Source organism: Heterostelium album (genome assembly GCF_000004825.1).
Source record: "Heterostelium album PN500 unplaced genomic scaffold PPL_scaffold6, whole genome shotgun sequence".
Taxonomy (NCBI): domain Eukaryota; phylum Evosea; class Eumycetozoa; order Acytosteliales; family Acytosteliaceae; genus Heterostelium; species Heterostelium album.
In genome coordinates this window covers 551,195-572,770 of record NW_008805068.1, presented here as the reverse complement: position 1 = coordinate 572,770, position 21,576 = coordinate 551,195, and the positions used below count along the sequence as shown (strand labels likewise).

The 21,576-nt window shown below is 28.9% G+C and overlaps 11 protein-coding genes across 11 annotated transcripts; 5 read left to right on the top strand and 6 right to left on the bottom strand.

The window, feature by feature from the left end:
* Nucleotides 1–1,035: 1,035 nt before the first annotated feature.
* PPL_06808 (uncharacterized protein) lies at nt 1,036–1,780 on the top strand (the record flags this gene model as incomplete). The annotated part of the gene is made up of 3 exons (XM_020577659.1): nt 1,036–1,119; nt 1,196–1,606; nt 1,682–1,780. The coding sequence occupies 3 exons, from the start codon at nt 1,036–1,038 to the stop codon at nt 1,778–1,780; spliced, it is 594 nt and encodes a 197-aa protein (XP_020432107.1).
* Nucleotides 1,781–2,016: 236 nt separating this feature from the next.
* PPL_06807 (uncharacterized protein) lies at nt 2,017–2,871 on the bottom strand (the record flags this gene model as incomplete). The annotated part of the gene is made up of 2 exons (XM_020577658.1): nt 2,017–2,685; nt 2,752–2,871. The coding sequence occupies 2 exons, from the start codon at nt 2,869–2,871 to the stop codon at nt 2,017–2,019; spliced, it is 789 nt and encodes a 262-aa protein (XP_020432106.1).
* Nucleotides 2,872–3,409: 538 nt separating this feature from the next.
* On the top strand, nt 3,410–4,401 carry PPL_06806 (uncharacterized protein; the record flags this gene model as incomplete). The annotated part of the gene is made up of 3 exons (XM_020577657.1): nt 3,410–3,449; nt 3,512–3,708; nt 3,802–4,401. 3 exons carry the CDS (start codon nt 3,410–3,412, stop codon nt 4,399–4,401), a joined length of 837 nt encoding a protein of 278 aa, XP_020432105.1.
* Nucleotides 4,402–4,536: 135 nt separating this feature from the next.
* On the bottom strand, nt 4,537–5,436 carry PPL_06805 (uncharacterized protein; the record flags this gene model as incomplete). Its single annotated transcript, XM_020577656.1, has 3 exons — nt 4,537–5,031; nt 5,123–5,254; nt 5,368–5,436. The coding sequence occupies 3 exons, from the start codon at nt 5,434–5,436 to the stop codon at nt 4,537–4,539; spliced, it is 696 nt and encodes a 231-aa protein (XP_020432104.1).
* Nucleotides 5,437–5,924: 488 nt separating this feature from the next.
* Nucleotides 5,925–6,614, top strand: PPL_06804 (uncharacterized protein; the record flags this gene model as incomplete). The annotated part of the gene is made up of 4 exons (XM_020577655.1): nt 5,925–5,984; nt 6,053–6,190; nt 6,286–6,576; nt 6,597–6,614. The coding sequence occupies 4 exons, from the start codon at nt 5,925–5,927 to the stop codon at nt 6,612–6,614; spliced, it is 507 nt and encodes a 168-aa protein (XP_020432103.1).
* Nucleotides 6,615–6,741: 127 nt separating this feature from the next.
* On the bottom strand, nt 6,742–7,527 carry PPL_06803 (alpha/beta fold hydrolase; the record flags this gene model as incomplete). Its single annotated transcript, XM_020577654.1, has 2 exons — nt 6,742–7,407; nt 7,492–7,527. The coding sequence occupies 2 exons, from the start codon at nt 7,525–7,527 to the stop codon at nt 6,742–6,744; spliced, it is 702 nt and encodes a 233-aa protein (XP_020432102.1).
* Nucleotides 7,528–7,743: 216 nt separating this feature from the next.
* Nucleotides 7,744–9,188, top strand: PPL_06802 (uncharacterized protein; the record flags this gene model as incomplete). Its single annotated transcript, XM_020577653.1, has 5 exons — nt 7,744–7,972; nt 8,168–8,323; nt 8,370–8,604; nt 8,687–8,907; nt 9,169–9,188. The coding sequence occupies 5 exons, from the start codon at nt 7,744–7,746 to the stop codon at nt 9,186–9,188; spliced, it is 861 nt and encodes a 286-aa protein (XP_020432101.1).
* A 159-nt stretch (nt 9,189–9,347) lies between these two features.
* PPL_06801 (uncharacterized protein) lies at nt 9,348–10,888 on the bottom strand (the record flags this gene model as incomplete). Its single annotated transcript, XM_020577652.1, has 4 exons — nt 9,348–9,382; nt 9,921–10,013; nt 10,456–10,556; nt 10,665–10,888. The coding sequence occupies 4 exons, from the start codon at nt 10,886–10,888 to the stop codon at nt 9,348–9,350; spliced, it is 453 nt and encodes a 150-aa protein (XP_020432100.1).
* A 288-nt stretch (nt 10,889–11,176) lies between these two features.
* Nucleotides 11,177–12,939, top strand: PPL_06800 (uncharacterized protein; the record flags this gene model as incomplete). The annotated part of the gene is made up of 2 exons (XM_020577651.1): nt 11,177–12,831; nt 12,921–12,939. 2 exons carry the CDS (start codon nt 11,177–11,179, stop codon nt 12,937–12,939), a joined length of 1,674 nt encoding a protein of 557 aa, XP_020432099.1.
* Nucleotides 12,940–16,310: 3,371 nt separating this feature from the next.
* Nucleotides 16,311–18,009, bottom strand: PPL_06799 (uncharacterized protein; the record flags this gene model as incomplete). The annotated part of the gene is made up of 4 exons (XM_020577650.1): nt 16,311–16,414; nt 16,568–16,741; nt 16,846–16,988; nt 17,819–18,009. The coding sequence occupies 4 exons, from the start codon at nt 18,007–18,009 to the stop codon at nt 16,311–16,313; spliced, it is 612 nt and encodes a 203-aa protein (XP_020432098.1).
* A 1,541-nt stretch (nt 18,010–19,550) lies between these two features.
* PPL_06798 (uncharacterized protein) lies at nt 19,551–20,122 on the bottom strand (the record flags this gene model as incomplete). The annotated part of the gene is made up of 2 exons (XM_020577649.1): nt 19,551–19,743; nt 19,797–20,122. The coding sequence occupies 2 exons, from the start codon at nt 20,120–20,122 to the stop codon at nt 19,551–19,553; spliced, it is 519 nt and encodes a 172-aa protein (XP_020432097.1).
* Between the last annotated feature and the right edge of the window lie 1,454 nt (nt 20,123–21,576).

The following is a 21,576-nucleotide window of genomic DNA, read 5'->3' as shown; positions in this document are numbered from 1 at the left end:
TTTTTATAAAGAAAGTGAATAACACTTTTATTTATTAATAGTTGTCAACTATTGTTTTTTTTTTTTTTTTTAATTTTTTTTAACACATAACTTGCGACGAAATGTTTGTTTATTTTATTTATTTTATTTGTGTGAGTGTCATACAATAATATTTTCGTATTGCAATATACTGCAGTGTTATACAATGGTAAAAAATAATAATAATAAAAACAATAAAATAGAAAAGTGTCATATAATAGAAAAGAAAAGACAACTATAGTGTATAATTACAAAATTAAATAATTTTAAAACCTATTCCAATCAATCAATCACTTCATATAGCAGCAGACTAATTCATTGATATCAGTAATCATTTACAAAGTTGTATAAAAAGAAAACAGTCAATGTTGATTTAAATCAAGTAGCTAACATTTTGTGTTTTGTTTACCTCTAATAACTCTAATTAGTTTTAACATTTATTTATAAATATCATGTTAAATTAATTTAATCTATGATAATAATACATAAGTGATATCATATCATATTATTAATTTGCTATTAAATTTAAAATTGCAACACATAAATTCTAAATTAATGAACCGCCAATTTGAAATTTGTGTTGGGTGGTGGTTGTTTTTTTTTTATGTTTTTATCGCTTTTCTTTAACCAAACAAATTCTTTAATTTATTAGCTTTTGATAGATTTGATCGCATACTATATTTATTCAATATCGTCCTATAACATATTTAGAATTATTATTATTATTATTATCAGTATATCTCATAATAGTTTGAGTAAACCTTTATATACTTCAACATTCTACACTTTTTCAATAATCATTCACTAGTGTTATTGCTCCAACTTATGCAACCACTAAAACTCAATTCAAAATTGCATTACATTTAAATTAAATTTAAAATTAAAGTCGAAATGAATAAAACTAATTAATTAATTTTATATATTTAGTTTTAGAGAATTAGTCAGTTTCCAAAATCATCCTCCTCAATCATCATCATCATTGTCATTTTATATATTACAAAATAAAATAAAGAAAAAATGAGAAAACATCTTGACACGATTTCACATCATATTTCTTTATACAAAAAGATACTGTTCTTTGGAATGTTGGTCATACAATTTGTAAGTTAAACAAATAAACAAACAAACAATTTCAAACTAAGACATGAAAACTTACTGTTTAATAACAACTTTTTAGGTAGGATTAGCATTGATAGGTAATGGACTTTATCAATTTTTTATGTATGATCTCTCGAACGACTGGCGATTGCCTTATATTTGGTTTGCTTCAGTAGGAGTCTCACTGGTGGCAATCTATGTAACTTTATCAAATCTTGTTTTAAATCTTCGAGCACTGTCGGTTGCTTTCATTCTAGAGATCCTGATGTTCTTGGTCATTCTCTCCTGTATAATTATCGTTTCAATCACTACCATCAAGTTTAGTGATACCCTGAAGTACTGCTACTCTGACCACAACGAAAAGGCCGGTACCTGCATTCCATTTTTTGGTCAACTTTTCTGTGAGAAACACATTACAACAGAGTGCCAATCACTACACCGTGGTTTCAGTTTGATTATCGGTGGTGAATGTGCAATGGCTTTGATATCTGTAAGTAATTAATTATTTAATTATAAATATCTTAATCATTTTTAACAATTCTAACTTAATTATATTTTTATTTAGATATTATTTTTATTTACAACATTTTTAAAGATGAATCCACCTTCCTTCTCATCTGACCCACAATATGAACCACTCCTCCAATCAGTTGATATTCAATAATCATTTAAGTCAAATGATTTTTTATTTAATAGTTTAGTTATATTATCCTTTTTTTTTTTTCTCCGACTTAATAAATTATAGATCATATTTAAAAAAGTTTCGAATAAAGGAATGAAGATCATCAAAGAAAACTTTTTATATTGTTTAGAATTAAATAACCAAAATCAATATTTATTTATTTGAAGAATGAAATAATAAAATAATAAATAAAGATATTTTATTATTTTTGAAGATTTTTAAAATAAACAACAATTTTGTTCAATAAAATGAGGTTTTGGAAAGCGTGAACGCTTGTTGTTCGTTGGAGAATGATTACGATGTAGGTAAACTGGAGCATCGTCTATAAATGTAGAAACACAAAGATTACCTTCTTGTATTTTAGGAAGATTTACTTCATTGGTCAAATGATGTTGATTATCTTTACCTTTAGACTTATCCATTTCCTCTAGTCTACAAACATTATTCTTAACCATCTCTGACTCTTTAATAAGCGAATGAATTTTAGACTCCATATCATTCACCATCTTATTATAATCTCGAACATCTACTTTATCCACCCTTTCTTTTGATAAAAAACTAGCAGGAACTTTGTCGAGGAATAGATATAATTCTTTGATTACCTCCATGTCTTTCAATAATGCATTATCACGGTCATCCAACTCCTCTATTTCATTTAAAATAAAAATTTTACAAGGTTGTTTGTCAAGTAAATCAAAACAAATATTCAACATATCTGGAGTTGCATCAATTATTTGTTGAAGATATTTTGATACTTTGTTGATAATTATACCATACTGAAACTCTGTTTTTATAGCTCTATTAATGGAATTTATGGTCTGCAAGTCATGAGCTTTAATTCTTCCACTCTCTAAAGTAATAACATAAACAATTTTAAAACTTTTATCCTATGAAAAAAAATAAAGTTTTCTTGATCATTCGAATTAGGTATATTTATATTTCAAAAATCATACTTTTTTAAGTTGTTTTTCTATTTCTTGAGCAGATTTCTCTCTCATCTTTACATCTTGCAGACCTGGCGTATCAATGACCACTGTATCATCAATTTCATGGCTATGAGATGTTGTTGTCATTCCGGTTCCTAAACTTACACCAGAATCAAAAACAACTTTGCCTATCAAGATGTTGCCAAGAGTACTTTTTCCACTCCCTTTTTAAAACAATATTATTAATATTTTTTATTTAAATTTTTTAAATTAATTATGGTATTATAACTTTACCTGGATTTCCAAAAAATATAATATTAGTTTTAGGATAATTCATAGAAGATAAGATAATTGAACCCTTAGAACAATATATAATTTAAAATATAAAGAGTTGAGAGAATGAAGTTTTTTAAGTTAAATTTACTTTTTTAATAATTGAGAAATGAGTGGAAAAATAAAATGGAAAATGGATAGATTTCTATTTTTTTTTTTATTTATAAAATACAATGGAAGATGGATAGATTTCTATTGTTTTTTTTTTTTATAAAAATATTGATGGTTTTCTTTTTACTCTTAATTTTTGATTTTTAGAAGGATTTAAAAATAAAATTTAAAGTTTAAATCTCTCAATAAAAACAAAATTAAAATAACAAATTTAAAATTATTTTTACATAGAATTTTGGAAATGAAATATGAAACAATTATTGGATTTTATGGTAACCCTGGTAAGTTTATTTACTATTTATCTATTTGATAGAGGAAAAGAATTAATATATTTTCATTTTAGGAAGTGGTAAAAGTACTATATGTAATAGTTTAATTGGAAAAGGTGTGTTCCAATCAGGAGTTAGTATTGGTACTGGTCTGACCAAGCAAGCTCAATATTATCTTTTAGGAAAAGATTTAATAGTTGATACTCCAGGAATGGCTGATGTACTTGCCAAAGATACTACAGTAAAAGAAATTGAGAAATCCCTTAAAAAAGTCAGTATTAGAAATAGTTTTTCATATTTTTCATATATTTCAAAAAACAATAGTTAATTTTTATTAATAAATAAATTAAAATAAAAATTTTAGGGAGGAAACTATAAAATAGTATTTGTTATTACTTTGGACTCGGGTAGAATAAAGTTACAAGATTTTAATACCTTGAACTATATTTTAGAATCAATCAACACAGAGTTCAATTACGGTTTACTTATCAACCAAGTTTCTAAATCATCTCTTGCAAAGATGAATTCAGACAATATTCAAGCTTGTCTCCAAACTCTAAAGAAGAAACCCTTTCATATATTATCTATTAAAAAGATAAAATCTTTAGATGAAAAGGAGAACCAAATGTTGGATGAATCCTCAGTTCAAGATATTCAGTCTTTTCTATCAACTTTACCTGGTGTCAATTTACTTCAAGATCAAGTAAAGAGCATAAATATCACAGATTTTAATAGAAAATTAATGGAGTTGGAAACTTTAGTTTTTGAATTGATGAAGTCTATCAAAGAAGACAGGGAAAGAGAAGAAATATTACTTCAACTAAATGAAAATTCTCAGAGACTTTTGGAGCAAGAGATTAAAGCCAATAGAGATCTTGATAGTCAAGTTAAAAGTTTAAATGAAAAGGTTCAATCATTGCTCAAACCCAATCATCAACCTCAAAGAAGATGTACAATTCAATAAAATCATTTCTACTATTCTTAGAAATCAATCGCTATTAATTAAAAATATTTAATTAAAAACAAACAGGTAATAATATTTATTCTTTATAAAAAAAATCATAAATAAATAGTATTTCTTTGAAAATTAATATTTCACCTATTTAGTATTATTATTATTATTATTATTATTAGAATTCTGGTCATTTTGAACCTTGAGGTACATTTGAGAACTTGAGTAGTATGAAGACCTGATACATGGAGGAATATGTGAACATAAAATGAGAGTAGGTGCATTCTCTGGACAAGATCGATCCGGTAAAATTGTACCAAGGCATCTATCTCTATCACAGTATTCTTGAAATATAGGAGGATTTCCTTCTTTGGAAAGAGGATGTTGGTTTTCTGATCCCTTTAATTCACCAATTTCAATGTCATCCTCACTCTTTATAGCTTTATTCAGAACCGAATCTGACTCTTTCATAAGGGATTGAATTTTAGATTCCATTTCTGTTACCATCTGATCGTAATCTCGAATATCTACTTTATCCACCAAATCTGTTTTAATAAAACTAGAAGGAATTTCTTTTAGGAATATTGATAATTCTTTGTTTATATCCTTGTTTTTCAATAAAACCTCTAACTCCTCAATTTTCTTTAAAATATATATTTTACTTGGTTGTTTGTTAAGCAAATTAAAACAAATAGTCAGTTTCTTTCAATTTTTGTTCAATAGATTTCGATACTTTGTTGATGACCAATCCGAATTGAAAATCTGTCTTTATAGCTCTGTTGATTGCATTTATAGTTTGCAAATCATGTGGTTTAATTCTTCCACATTCTAAAGTAATAGCATATAAAATCTTAAAAATTCCATCCTAAATATTATAAAAGCGTCAAAATAAATATTTTTTGGTAAATCTAGAATGAATATTTATACTTTTTTAAGTTTTTTTTCAATCTCTTGAGCTGCTTTCTCTCAAATCTTGACATCTTCAAGACCTGGGGTATCGATAACTTCAATATCATCTAATTGATTGCTTTGAGAGGAAGTGGTCATTCGGCAACATACGCTTACACCAGAGATAAAAACTACTTTTCCTATCAAACTGTTACATAGAGTACTTTTTCCACTACCTTTTTTAAATATTTTTAAATAGTTTGTTTTTATTAAAATATTATTTAAATATAATTTTACAATATATACCTGGGTTTCCACAAACTAGAATATTTGTTTTGGTTTTAATTTATTTAATTATTTTTAAATTAAAATTATATAAATTATTCATTAAAAATTTTGTTTTATACACACAATATCTAAAATTGTAAATCAGAAATTTTAAGTTTTTGATTTACAAAATTAAAAATTTTAAATTCAATATATAAAATAATTAACTGAATTCCATAATAGGAAGTGGTAAAAGTACTATTTGTAATAGTATTATTGGAAAAGTTGTTTTCCAATCAGGAGTTAGTATTGGTACTGGTCTGACAAAGGAAGCTCAATATTATTTTGTTGGGAATGATTTAATAGTTGATACTCCAGGAATGGCTGATGTACTTGCCAAAGATACTACAGTAAAAGAAATTGAGAATTCTCTTAAAAAGGTAAGAAAAAAATAAAATAATATTAGATTCTCTTTATTCCTTATGTAAAACTAATTATTTATAAATAGGGAGGAAACTATAAAATAGTATTTGTTATTACTTTGGATTCAGGTAGAATAAAAGCTCAAGACTTAAGTACCTTGAATTATATTTTGGAATCAATCAAAACAGATTTCAATTATGGTTTAATTATCAACCAAGTTTCGGTAAACACACTCCAAAAATGGCTAATTCAGACAATATTCAAGCATGCCTTCAAACTCTAAAGAAGATCCCATATAAAACATTATTTATTAAAAAGATAGAAGATTTGGACGAAAAGGAAAATCAATTGTTGAACACATCCTCAATTGAAGAGATACAAATTTTTCTATCAACAATACCAAGTATTAATATCGACCGAGATCAAGTAAAACCAATTAATATGAGAGATTATGATAGGAAGTTAATGGAATTGGAACAAATGATTTTTGAATTGATGAAAACTATCAAAGAGAACAGGGAAAGAGAAGAAAGACTTATGACTTTAAATGAAAATTCCCAGAGACTATTGGAACAAGAAATTAAAGCCAATAGAGATCTAGATAGTCAAGTTAAATTTTTAAATCACAGGGTCAATACATTGCTTAAACCCAATGAACCATCAATATGTTTAATTCAATAGCATCTTGCTTAGTATTAAATTAATAATCATATAAACCAAATATAATAAACAAAAGAAATAGATAATTTTTTTAAATTTTTTATGAATAGTTTATTATTTTGAGGCTGGACAGCTTGATAATGATTTAAATGCATCCTTTATCACATTTGAAACTTCCATTGGATGAGACACCATTGAAGCATGACTGGATGGTAATCTGGTTACTTTGGCTTTTATTCTCTCCGACATGAATTTCTGGGTGATAGGATTGATTGCATTGTCTTGTTCACCTAAGACATACCATGAAGGGATGCTCTTCCAAGCTGGTGTACCTTCAAGCTTTCCGGTGAAACTGTTGAGACTAATAGGATTTTGAACCAAAGCCAACTCTGGTGCTTCCTTACAATCATGTGCAAACACCTCTGAGAAATGTGAGTTGTCAATCCAGAAACGGTCATATTTATCTTTGGTGAAGAATTTGCTTCCAGGTGTTGGTTCCTTTCCTAGGAGATCGGCCAAAGATTCTCCCTTGTCTGGAGCGGCAGCGCAGACATACACCAAACCCTTTACATTCTTATTGATGTTGGCGACAGCTGTAATAACCATACCACCATAGCTGTGTCCAACCAAGATAACAGGACCGTTTTGCATATCAACTAAACGATTTGTTGTCTCTACGTCATTGGCGAAAGAAGACAATGGATTTTGGGCAGCAATAACACAATGTCCTTCTTCTCTCAATTGTTTTAAAACTTTACACCATCCACTACCATCTCCAAACTATTGTTTTTTAAAAAATTAAATAAAATAATTAAAATTAATATAAAATAAATTTTTATTTAATTCAAAATTCTATTTACTTACAGCTCCATGAACTAAAACTATTTTTAACTTATCCATTTTAATAAATTTTATCAAAGAAATTGATATAATAATATTATTAAATTAACAGATGATTTTTATTTATACTTGAGAATTTTCTTTGTTTTCATTTTTTTTTTTTGTAAATTTCAAAAAAAATTGTGTGTATGAGTGAACAAACACACCCAAATTTGGATTTTCTTTTGTAAAAACATAACTAGTATTTTCAATTTTTGTGTGTTTTATTTTTCATTTATGGGACAATCTATTAGTCATAGTATTAGTATTATTAATAGTAATACTAAAAAAAGTAAAATTGAAATTATTAATAATAATCAAACAATATTACCTGACTTAATAATAAGATATATTATTGAATTACTTTCAAAACAACTCCATTATCATCAACACTATTTCAATGTATTATCATTGTCATTGATATCTCATTATTGGTTAGTCAACATTGTCTCGAAATCAACACTTAGTATATCAACAACGCAACACAAATCATTATTTTTTATTAATTTTCCTAAATCATACAAACGTTCTTTTTTTTTAAAGTTAAATATTAACAACAATAATATTAATAATAATAATAATAATAATAATGAGAATTAAATATAAAATTTAATATATGTAAACTTACTTATCTTATGAGAATTCATATACTTATTCAAAGAGAAAAGGAATTTTAATCGATATGTCAATTGGATACAGAAATATAATGATACACTACAAACCTATTGGTCATTCTTTTCGATGACTTTTGTACATTTACCAGAGGATCAAGATATAATTAAGAAGATCTCAGCTCAGAAAGTTAAGAATCTACAGCGCATCTGATCATATGATTGAAGACTGGTCGTTTTTACCAAATATAGAGGTTCTCTCACATAGAAATATTTGTAAATTCAATGAAACACCTTTCATATTACCAAACAAAGATGAACCATCATACCAATCTCTTAGATCATTATCATTCTCTTTAAAATTCAGAAACAAAGTGCCATTCACTACCTCTACTACTTGTATAACCAAAAAGAATAGCTATAGTGAATGTTTTACGAATATTCACTCACTAGAATTGAATCATTATCATACCGATGAATGGAGTATGTCTTCTAGAGACCATGTACCAATAGACACAAAAGTTGTTCCCTAATCTTGAAAAGCTCCAACTGAATCATCTATATCATAGGATGATCGATGCAGCCGCCAAGTCGCCGTCAGATGAACCACAGTCATTGTTAGCAGGTCTGACCCAACTTCGTCACCTCTCCATTTCCAACGAGAACCAAAGTGATAGCAATGACATTAATATCGCCTTGTATACAGAGTATCGACTAAACCTCACCAGCAATGTATTTAAACTGGAAATGGCATCGATCGGTCACCAACTCAAAACCATCAAGATTAAAGGTGTGTGCTCAACGTTTACTCATTTGCTCTCTTCAATTACAGCAAAAATCTATGAAACCGGACAGAGGTTTCAAAATATCAAACAGTAATACATTTATTTGTTATAGAAACTAATAAATATATTCTAAGATAGATCTTTGTAAATGATTGATAATTAAAAAGAAATTGAATCATTTATCATTTTAAAAAAAAATAAAAAAAATAAATGATAAAATTAATTTGTGCAATATTTCTGAAGTAATAAAATATTTTTTATTATAGTACTTTTAAATTTATTTTGAAAAATTTAATTATATTATATATAAGAATGATACCAAGTAAAATGTTAACAGAAAGATAAAAGATTTGTGGAATACTTGATTTGGATTACTGAACGGCACAAGAAGTTATTGGTTTAAAATACAATTCTAATTTTCAACAGTTTCAAGACTAAAGAAAAACTAAGCAAAAACAAACTCAGCACTGAACACAAATACTATATGTATAAAAAGAATAAATATTTAAAAGATTACAATTATATTTAAAATAAAATTTAAAATTTTTTTTAAAAATCAATTATATCATTAAAAAAAAAAAGGATAACAATACATTTTTAAAAAGATAAATCAATAACATTATTAGAAGAATAATAAAGGATTAAGGAATTACTTTCAGAAATAATACAAAAAAAAACCTTTTAGACTCTTCTTCATATTCAAAATGTAAAGGTTTTTAACTGATTTTACATAAACAAGGATATTGTTTTTTTAGAAAAGTAATTTAACAGATGAAACGAAAATAAAACAAGGAGAGTATAGTATAAAGAAAGTTTATTCTTTAAAGGAGTTCCTGATTATAGAACAACTAATATTCTATCATTAAGTTGAAAGTGGTAGATTCAAATTCAATCTTTTCTCTCATTAATTTAATATGGAACTGGATACTTAGACAATCTATCTTAAGCTCTAGATTCCCAGATTGTTTAGAAATTTTAGAGTATGATATAGATCGACGAATAAATAATATTGTTTAACTAATTTTAGTATATTCCACAACTGTACAAGACATCTCACTTGTCATCAATATTCTAAAACTCATAATATTTTTTACATAAAATGCATTCTTAACTAAATTTGATATATAAACAAACCAGTCAGGACCTGAATGTTTTTTAAAATTCTTGGGTATTCTTGAGATAAATATATATACTAGATGCCATTCATTCTAAACTCAATAGAGCTCTTAAATAATGTTAATAGTGGTGATATGAAATGACACCGGAGTACTGCCAATCACTATATGAATCAATACCAAACAGATTGAATCAAGTAATCCTCAACCAAGGTTATTGGACATCCTATTAATTGTTTTCTTTTAAATCAATTTAAATGTATATAAATAAAAAATATTTTATCACTTCAGAAATATTGCACAGTTAATTTTAGTTTTTTATTTTTTTTATTTTTTTTTAAAATGGTAAATATTTCAATTTTTTTCTAATAATTAATCTTTAACAAAGATCTATCTTAGAATATATTTATTAGTTTCTATAACAAATAAATGTATTACTGTTTGATATTTTGAAACCTCTGTCCGGTTTCATAGATTTTTGCTGTAAATATCTTGTAAATCTGAAACGATTATCTTTACCATCGAAAGAACTCAATACTCTAGATATGAATAATATAAATAACAAAAGAATCGCTAGTTCAAACCTTCATTACAGAAACTAAGCAATTCGACATTGGAATATTTCATAAAGCACAACCATTAAATACCTTAAAGTATGTCGATTTACAAAGATAGATTGTGAGCATGCTCTCTTACTGAATCTATTAGAAGAAAGTACTGCTCTTAAGCATATCAGATTTATTTGTACATTGCCCGTGATAGAGACCACCAATTTTATACTCCTAAACAATGCAACGGTATCATTCATTAGTGAAATTGAACATAAAAAACTAAGACAACCAAGTCCCTCTATCTCCTTGAACCGACCCATGGTTTCACTGCATTAGATAACATGGCATAATCTATTCAAAATTGTTATCTAATTATTAATAAATAATAGAATTTTAATTTTAATTTTTTAACTTAATATTCATTGATGTCACTCACCTAAAACTTCAACCACGCAGTTAAGGGATGATCAAAGCTTTGTTTTTTTTTTTTTTTTTTCTAAAATTTTTCTTTAATTATTTGATTTTAATCAATCTTTTTAAATATCTTTGGTTAACTGTTGTTGTATTTATAATTGAATTTATATTCTAAAATAGATAGACAAATAATAATGGGTCAAGCTATTAGTAATAATTTGAATTCAACTAAAATAATCAATAGCAATCAGACAATACTACCAGATTTGATATGGAGATTAATCATTGAACAACTATCATATGATCAATGTAGAAATCACCAACACGATTTCAATGTATTATCATTGTCATTGATATCTCATTATTGGTTAGTGAATATCGTAGCTAAATCATCACTTAAAATCACAACACTTCATAGTAAATGTAAATTCTTATTAAACTATCCGAAATCATATCATATATCATTAAAGAAATTAAACAAAACAACAAATAATAATAATCAAAGAAATAATAATGATAATAGAGATATAAAATTCAATATTGGTAAATTCACATTGATATACTCTGATAATTCAATAACATATCAGTGGATTGAACAATATAATGATGCAATAAGCTCTTATTGGTCATTCAGTTCGATGAGTGTTATTGATTTACCAGAGATTCAGGATATAAAGAAACTCTCTGTTGCTTCTCGACTCAGAAAACTGAGAATCTACTGCAAGAGCAATTACCACATCGAAGATTGGACTTTGTTACCAAATTTAGAGGTTCTATCGCTTCGTAGTAACAGTACAAACAATTCAAGACCATTCGTATTGCCTGGCAGAGATGAACCACCATTCCAAACACTTCGATCATTAACACTCTCAATAAATTTCAACAACAAAATTCCATTGTTTTCAAGTGGCAACATCAAAGATCAATGCTTTACAAATATTCAGACTCTTGAATTGAATCACTATCACGCTGTAGATTGGAGTCATGGCGGAGGTGATCAAACACCAATCGACATCAATCTATTTCCAAATGTAAAGAGACTCAAATTGAATCATATCTATCATAGATTGATTCATGCCTTATCTACTCATCCATCAGACGAACCACCTTCATTGCTGGCAGGACTGACATCAATCCGACATCTTTCAATAACAAACAGCAACTCAAAGGGATATAAGTTCAATGTCTTTTCTCCAAATTTACTCATGGAGTACGAGTTTACTATGAACTTAACGCACAAAGTATTCAAAAAGGATATTGTGTCGATTGGTCATCGCTTGGAAACTCTAAAGCTCAAGGGCGAACTCTCATTGTTCCGTTCACTCTTACCATCGATTGAACTACTTGTTAATCTGAGACGATTGTCATTACCAACAAAAGTTTCTATTGATACACATACCATTAAGACACTTTTCAAATTGGATTCACTCATTCAATTGACTGCTACATTCAAAGTAGTCGATGAAAGCACAGATAAGATCAACGACAATGATACTGACTTTCCAGCTACTACACTGGCTGACACAGATTTACAATATTTCATAGAAGCCAATAGAACTATTAAATATTTGAAGGTTTGTCAATTTACCAAGATGGAACATGAGCACTCATTGTTGATGAAGCTATTGGAAACTAGCCACATTCTAGAAGATGTTAGATTTTTATGTGTGAAGCCAACAACGAAAACAACAGCAACAACATTCACCGTTAGCAACAAACTAACGGTATCATTTATGAACGACAACCTTTTTAAACAACCAAAACAAAAAACCAAATCCGATTATCTACCTCACCCAATTAATCCACTTGATCAAATAGTTAATATGTCAATAGCATTAACAACACAAATGTAGATGAATTAATAAGTTCCTATTTTAAAACCATGTAGTTATATTGAATTTTGTTTGAAATTATCAAAATAAATTAATCAAATAATAGATTTTTAAAAAATATTTAAAAAGATTTTAATTGTAAATAAATCTAATTTATTTACAAGAGAGATTTTAATTTACAAAAAATTATAGATTGAAACAGGTAACAACCAGCAGGATTAAAATCTTTGAATTGGGACAAGAAAACCTTTTCTGGTTGTACCTGGAGAATGGAATTGAAGACAGAGACATGAAGATGGAGTGGTGGTCGAAATAAAGGAAATGGACTGGCATAGTAACGAGAGGAGACCGGCATAACGACTAGAGGCAACCGGCATAACTATGAGAGACAACTGGCATAGCGACGAGAGGAAACATAGTAACGAATAGTAACGAGAGGAAACCAGCATAGTGATGAGAAGAAACCGGCATAGTGACGAGAGGAAACCAGCATAGTGACGAGAGGAAACCAGCATAGTGATGAGAAAAAACCGGCATAGTGACGAGAGGGAACCGGCACAGTGACGAGAGGAAACCGGCATAGTGACGAGAGGAAGCCGGAATAACTACAAGAGGCAACCGGCATAGTGACGAGAGGAAACCGGCATAACGATGAGAGGAAACCAGCATAACGACGAGAGGAAAACTGCATAGTAACGAGACAACTGGAATAGCGACGAGAGGAACCGGCATAGTAACGAGAGGAAGCCGGAATAACGACGAGAGGAAAACTGCATAGTAACGAGAGGAAACCGGCATAGTAACGAGAGGAAGCCGGAATAACTACGAGAGGAAACCTGCATAGTAACGAGAGGAAACCGGCATAGCAACGACAGGAAACCGGTATAACTACGAGAGGAAACCGGCATAGTAACGAGACAACTGGCATAGCGACGAGAGGAAACCGGCATAGTGACGAGAGGAAGCCGGATTAACTACAACAGGGAACCGGCATAGTGACGAGAGGAAACCGGCATAACGACGAGAAGAAACCAGCATAGTGACGAGAGGAAACCGGCATAACTACAAGAGAGAACCGGCATAACTACGAGAGGAAACCGGCATAACGACGAGAGGAAACCAGCATAGTGACGAGAGGAAACCAGCATAGTAACGAGGGACAACCGACATAACTACAAGAGGGAATCGGCATAACGACGAGAGGAAACCGGTATAGTAATGAGAGGCAACCGGAATAGCAACGAGGCATCACTCATAGTAAGGAGGCAACAGGCATGGTAAAGCGGACTTGGAAAAGAAGAAAGAGATAAAAGGAGATAAACAAAGAGTTAGTAAAACAAAGATATAAATAAGTTAAAGTTATAATTAATAGTTATTACTTACAAAATTATTTGTATTTGAAAAATAATGAAAAATGACATTGTGAATGAAATTATAGGTTTATATAGTTTTAAATTTGATTCGTTAACTTACAGTTTGAACTCAAGAATGGCGGTAACTGTTAAGCGCCAATTAAAAGTATGAATTAATATTCAAATTTGAAATATAAATATTAAAATTAATTAAATAATTCATTTTATTATAATATAATATTCAAAAATAAAAAAAAACAGGCGATCATTACCAATGAAGAAACAACAAGCATAATTTTCAATTTTATTAATTTATTGAATTTGCAACACCCCATTTTTATTTGACAAGTTCATCTTTTTGTTTTTGTTGGTTCAAAAAAAAAATGTTGTTTTTTTAAATTATAATAATTAATTAAAAATTACTAGTATTAAGATACTAATCATATTTGTAAAAAATGATTATTTTGAATTAAATATATTAAAAAATAAAAAAATAAATAAAAGTAATGATAATCGATCAAATCAATTTTTGTAAAGTAAGTTAGAATACTACCACATATCAATAATATAATATGTTAAGAGAAGTGAGGTGATTTACAATAGACGAAGATTGCAAGAAGATTATAAAGAATTAAGAGAATCTGATTAAAAATAGAGAATAATAGTTTATTTTGGTTATCATTTTATTATTGATCATGAATTTAAAAAAGAATAGATACTAGATTCTTTATAAATATCTAAAATCATTATTTTTATTAATTTATAATATATTAAATTTAAATCTTTTTATAGGTAGAATGATTTCACTTCACTGTTATAATTAAATTAAATCAGTTGTTTCCGAATTAAGTTCTTAATTATTCAGAAATCTAATAAAAATATTAAAGATTTTATATAAACATTTAGACAATAAAATACAACTACCAACTGAACCACAACTGACAACAACCAAAACAACAAATAATTCATCAACACCTCCAAACCCTCTCATTACCAGAAATATTTCATAAAGTTGAGGTTGATGATGTTGTTGGATGTGGTAGTGGAATGACATTTGCTATTTCTGCTCCTGGTCAAGTAATTCAACATTAGTGAGTGTTTAGATTCAACAAAATTACTATTTCAATAAAATTTTAAACTACCTTTAAAATTATATCTTTTGATTATATTTTATCGATTTGTGAAACTGATGGTAAGGGAGTAGTTGAGCAGATGGAAATTGAGAGTGATGTGTTCATCGGTAACCGAGTTATGGAGTTGATGGTAAATAAGTTGTAGAGTTGATCGAAACTAAGATATGTAGTTGAGGTAACTATCAATAGTATCTGAGTTGTGGAGTTGACGGAAACTCAGGCTTCGGGCAACTAAGTATGGCAATTGAGTCAACTGAGTCAACTGAGTCATCAACTCAGTCCAGTTACTCAGTCCGGTAACTAAGTCAGTCCGTTATCTATTTGGAATCAACTAAGTCCGGTAACTAACTCAGTCCGGAAACTCATAACTCAGTCTGTAACTGAGTCAACTTAGTCCAGAAACTATCTGAGTCCGGTAACTGAGTCAACTAAGACATCAACTGAGTCCGGTAACTAAATGAGTCCGGTAACTGAGTCAACTAAGACATCAACTGAGTCCGGTAACTGAGTCAACTAAGTTATCAACTCAGTCAGGTAACTCAGTCTGGTAACTGGAGTCTGGTAACTCACTCCGGTAACTGAGTCAGGTGTAACTGAGACCGGTAACTAACTGAGTCGGGTAACTGAGTCAACTAAGTCATCAACTCAGTCCGGTAACTAACTGAGACCGGTAACTAACTGAGTCGACTAAGTCATCAACTCAGTCTGGTAACTCAGTCCGGTAACTCAGTCAGGTAACTCAGTCAGGTAACTCAGTCAGGTAACTCAGTCAGGTAACTGAGTCAACTAAGTCATCAACTGAGTCCGGTAACTAACTGAGTCGGGTAACTGAGTCAACTAAGTCATCAACTCAGTCTGGTAACTCAGTCCGGTAACTGAGTCAGGTAACTCAGTCAGGTAACTGAGACCGGTAACTCAGTCTGGTAACTGAGTGGAATCAACTGAGTCCGGTAACTCAGTCTGGTAACTGAGACCGGTAACTCATTCTGGTAACTGGCTCAGTCCGGTAACTCAGTCTGGTAACTGAGTGGAATCAACTGAGTCCGGTAACTCAGTCCGGTAACTAAGTCCGGTAACTAAGTCCGGTACTGAGTCCGGCAACTCAGTGGAATCAACTCTGTTAATAAAAGAAATAATTATAAAGAATTTTAAAGTTATCAACATTATTTATTTAAAATTTGATCGAAATCAGTTAATACGACGAATGAATCATTGGCAGAGAACAACAAGTCTGGTGAGAGAATGGTATCTGTCGTTTCCTCCACTACTAGCAGTATCAAGTGTTGTTTGGTGATGTTGGGAAGATGATGAAGCTGAAGACGAAGAAATTCTAGTGTTGTTGTAGTCATCGTCTGCGAAACTAAAGTGATTGATATTGTTGTTGCTGGATTGATATGCTGATGGTGAGTTGATTGATAACTCTATGACATCTTCAACTACTACTAAAATCATAATAATAAATATTAGTATATTTTCTAAAGGTTAATAATAATAATAACTTACTACTCGTTGGTACTGTTTGTTCTACTTTTTGCTGCTACTTTACTATATTGATGTTGTTGGTTATTAATCTTGATATAGAAATCGATTGAATTACACATGGCACCTACTTGGTCTAAAGCCAGAGGATCGACTACTTGTTGAGATCTGATGGCAGTGCTCACAAATGATGATCTGGTGGTCGCATAACTACAATCTATATAACCTAACTTATTGATAAAATAATAAATATAAAAAGAATATTAATATCTTTTCAAAGATTAATAACATAATAATAATAAATAATAAATAATAAGAATATCACTATCTCTTTCCTAAAGATTAATAATAATTATAATAATAAATAAATAAATTAACTTGCAATTGAAACAGTAGTGGTAATCTATAGAATGGCTTACCTATTTAAATAACAAATAAGAGTTAATAAGTAACTTGTTTTAAAATTAAAATAAAAAAACACAATCAAAAATAAAAATATAAAAAAAAAAAAAGAATTAATATAATATTGTTGGTGTGTTAATTAAAAATATAAATAAATATGAATAAATAGATTGATTGTTGCTTGAATTACTTTAATTAATTTATGTGTGTGTGTTTGACATTACTTGAAAAAAAAAAAAAGTGAAAAAAAAAAAAAAGTGAAAAAAAATATTGAGTTGAGCTGTGATGTGGTAAGTGTGGGTGTGAGTATGAGTGTGGTGGGTGAAGTGTGGGTGATCCAAGATCAAAGTTAACATCGATCGATCGAAAGCTGCAAAGATTAAAATTTAGACTCTCTCAGCCTCATGGATCGATAAGAAAATATTTTTTAATTTTAAACATATTTTACTATATAAAAAAAAAAAAAAAATTTTTAAATCTTATCGATCCATGAGTTTCCGGTGCCAACCACGTGGAGGTGGAGTCTACTGGCACCTAGAGACCCCGATGGATTTATTGCCACAAACCATCGGCAGCATCTTTAATTGTTGTTGTTCCTAATCGACAGCAGAGTTAGAAGCCGAAGCAAATAAAACAACTTCGAAGAGGCAACAAAGAAAGTGATAGCTGTGGCGTTGCCTTCTGTACAGAGAATGTCGCCTCCATCTGCTCTGTGTCGCCACACCCGAAGATGCGACAGACTAGCAGCGTATGTATCACCTGCTTTCAGACTATATGAAGCCGTAACATGTGTTGGAGGTTTCCCTACCATTGACCCAGTGCCATGCATCCTGTAGATCAACACAGAGGTTACCATGTGCAAGACCACCTGCAAGCAAGTGCGCTCATCCCAACTTCGTCCGTCCACAGGCAACCGCTCACAACAATCTCCCCAACTGGCGGGTCGGGTGTACAGGTCGCCAGGTTTCTCTAATAACTAGGCTCTCATCAGTGGGTTCACTGATCGAGACATGCCGTCACGCTTGATAAGAGAGGCAAGGATCACAAGCAATGACACCCAGTTATCCCAGACCCTGGAAAGAAAAAAAAAAAAGGACGAACCCATTGAAATGCATCACTTGGAATAGCTTGATTGTTTTATTGGAAAATAGAATAAATAAAAAAAACAAAGTAGTCAGTTGTTAGTATTAATTAATGATATAAACAAATAATAAATAAATAAATAAATAACGAATACAAGAATAATTAAAATTAAATATAAATAAAACGAATATATTTATAAAATTAATTTATAATTATATTTATTTATTTATATTTAATATCAATTCTAATTGTATTCGTTTATAAATTATTTAATAGACCTACAAAAAAAACCTAGAGCTTCGTTAACCTGAATTTCACTTTACATTATTTAAATATAGTATACAAATATGATATTAATAAATAAACAACATTGAAAATAAATAAATAATAAAAAATAAATTAATAATAATATATTACCTTTTCAACGATCCTTCGGCCGTGCCCACCCTGCCGCCCATTCAACGACCAGTACCACCACCATATAGCCAAGACCATGACTAAAGAACCAGACTCTTTTAAAGTTGATCTACTTTTTATATAATATACAATATAACTTTAATAAATAAACAACATTTTAAATAAATAAATAATAAATAAATAAATAAATAATAAATAAATAAATAATAACATATTACCTTTTCAACGATCCTTCGACCGTGCCCACCCTGCCACCCATGCAAGGATCAGTACCACCACCATATAGCCAAGACCATGACCAAAGAAACCAGACTCTTTTAAGATTGATCTACTATTTTATATATAATATACAAATATGATATTAATAAATAAACAACATTGTAAATAAATAAATAATAAAAAATAATAATAAATAAATAAATAAATAATATATTACCATAACAACTATCCTTCGATCGTGCCCACCCTGCCACACATGCATCGACCAGTACCAGCACCAGAACCACCACTCCACCTGTTATTATTATTATTATTTATTTTTTATTGATCGGTGTTCTGAATTGATAGGTATTATTATTTGGTTTTGGTTTGTTTTTGATATTGTTAATAATGTTTAAAATGTAATTGGCAGTGTTGTCAATGTTGGTGTTGATTTTGATGATTTTGTTGTCGTTGTTCTCGTTCCAACTAGTTGGTCTTCTAAATTGATAGGTATTTTGATTTCCTATTGATTTAGTGTTATTGTTGTTGTTGCTTTTATACTTTATATTATAATTATTGTTGTTAATGTTGTTATTTATAGTTGGTTTTTTAAACTGGTATGTATTGTTGTTGCTTTCTTTTTTACTAACTGTTTTTTGTTGTTGTTGTTTATGTTGATTTTGTTGCTGTTGTTGTTGTTGCTGTTCCTGCTGTTGCTGATGTTGCTGCTGTTCCTGCTGTTCCTGCTGTTCCTGCTGTTCCTGCTGTTCCTGCTGTTGCTGTTGCTGCTGTTGCTGTTCCTGCTGTTGCTGTTCCTGCTGTTGCTGCTGTTGCTGTTGTTGCTGTTGCTTTTGTTCTCTCGCTATTCTAGATCTTTCTTTGGAAAAGTACAAAAGGAACAGATTTCGATCTGACTCATCTTTAATCTCCAGTTTCTTTTGGTTGAAAACTGTTACCAAATCCAGTGATAAACTTGTGACTGGAAAGCTTTGGATAACTTCCTCCAGCGACTTATAATTAACTATATTATTATCTTGTTGTGGTTGTTGTTGTTTGGGTTGCTGCTGTTCATCGAATTCCTTTTTGACTCGAGCGAATTCATGGATAAAGTAATAAAAGAAACTCATTCGATCATTTTCATCTTCGAGCTCAGCTTTCTTTTTGAAATAAATACCAACTAATTCCCACGAATAGCTGGTAATTGGGAAATTATCTATCTTATCTTGAAGTTGTTGTGACATATGTATGATTTATTTAATATATAAAAATAATGAAATATATTTATGAGTGTGTATATTGATTATTATTTAAAAACGATTTAAAACCTAATATCTAAATTTATAATATCTATATATGTATATAAGTAATTTAAGAATACTAATTTATTTTGAAATTTTTCACCCAATATATTTTTTAATTTTTTTTTTCTCAATACAATATTGTTTTTGATTGTATAGGGACATATATATGATACTGATATTATTTCTTTTGTTTATTCAAAAGGCTTCACTAATCACTAGTAGTGATTGAACACTTTCAATTGCGAAAGTTGCAAAACAACAATTTTATGACAGAAATAGAAAACTATCAATAATAAAATGAAAAAGTAAATAAAATAAAGATAAGTTCTTTAAATAAAATTAAAATTAATTTATTTCTTATTTTTAAAAGAAGAAAGTAAATGAGAAATCAACTATCTCTTTATTATTATCAACGATCACTATCTAAAACTATATTTGATAGAAATTTGAAAGAAATATGTTAGTTTTGATCAATATTTTTCTTGAAAATATTGTGATATTAATAAAACTTGCTTAGAAATAACAAATTAATATGAATATTGCTTATATTGAAAAGCAAAATTTCGATATTAATAGTATTTACTAGGATATAAATATTTAAATTAGATTTAAAAATAATCAATAATAATAAGAAACCGCCAAATTTTGAAAATAATTAACGTCATTTTATCCGATACTCTCAATTAAATAGAATAATATTTAAATATATAGATGTCTTAATTTAAAAGTTGGTTGATGTTTTTTTGGTTTGATTGGCAAAAAAATAAAAATAAAAAAACACAACCCACCCACACTCGACATTGTCATTCAATTCAAATAAATCGTGAATCAAATCAATTAAATTGTGATTCACTTTTAAATAAACAATCAAATATAATTTATTTAGATTTTATTTAGGGTAATATATTTATCTCAACATAAAGAAAGATTACTATATTATTTAAATATTTTATTCAATGAATACAACGTTGATATTTAAAATTAAAACAAAGTAATTTTTACTTAAAACTTTCAATTTTTTATTTATAATCAATTTATTTTTTAAAAGTATAAAAAGATAATTTATTTAATTCTTAGTTTAAAAAAATTAAATAAAATAAACTAGAAAATTATCAAAATAAAAGTGTACATTCCTTTGTTTTTCATTAAAGTTATTTAATGTTTCACCTTAACTCAACTTCAAAAAATAACAAACTAATAGTAATCTTTAGATGAGTGTGATAATAGAAATTTCTTGATAATCATAATAATAATGTAATACAGATAAGATAAGAAAAAAGTTAAATCATTCAACTTGGTTTTATTCAATTGAAGAGTACAAACTATCAATACTTACAATTTTGGAAGTACGAATTATCAACATGACTATTAAAGAGATGTTTAGAATGATGAAT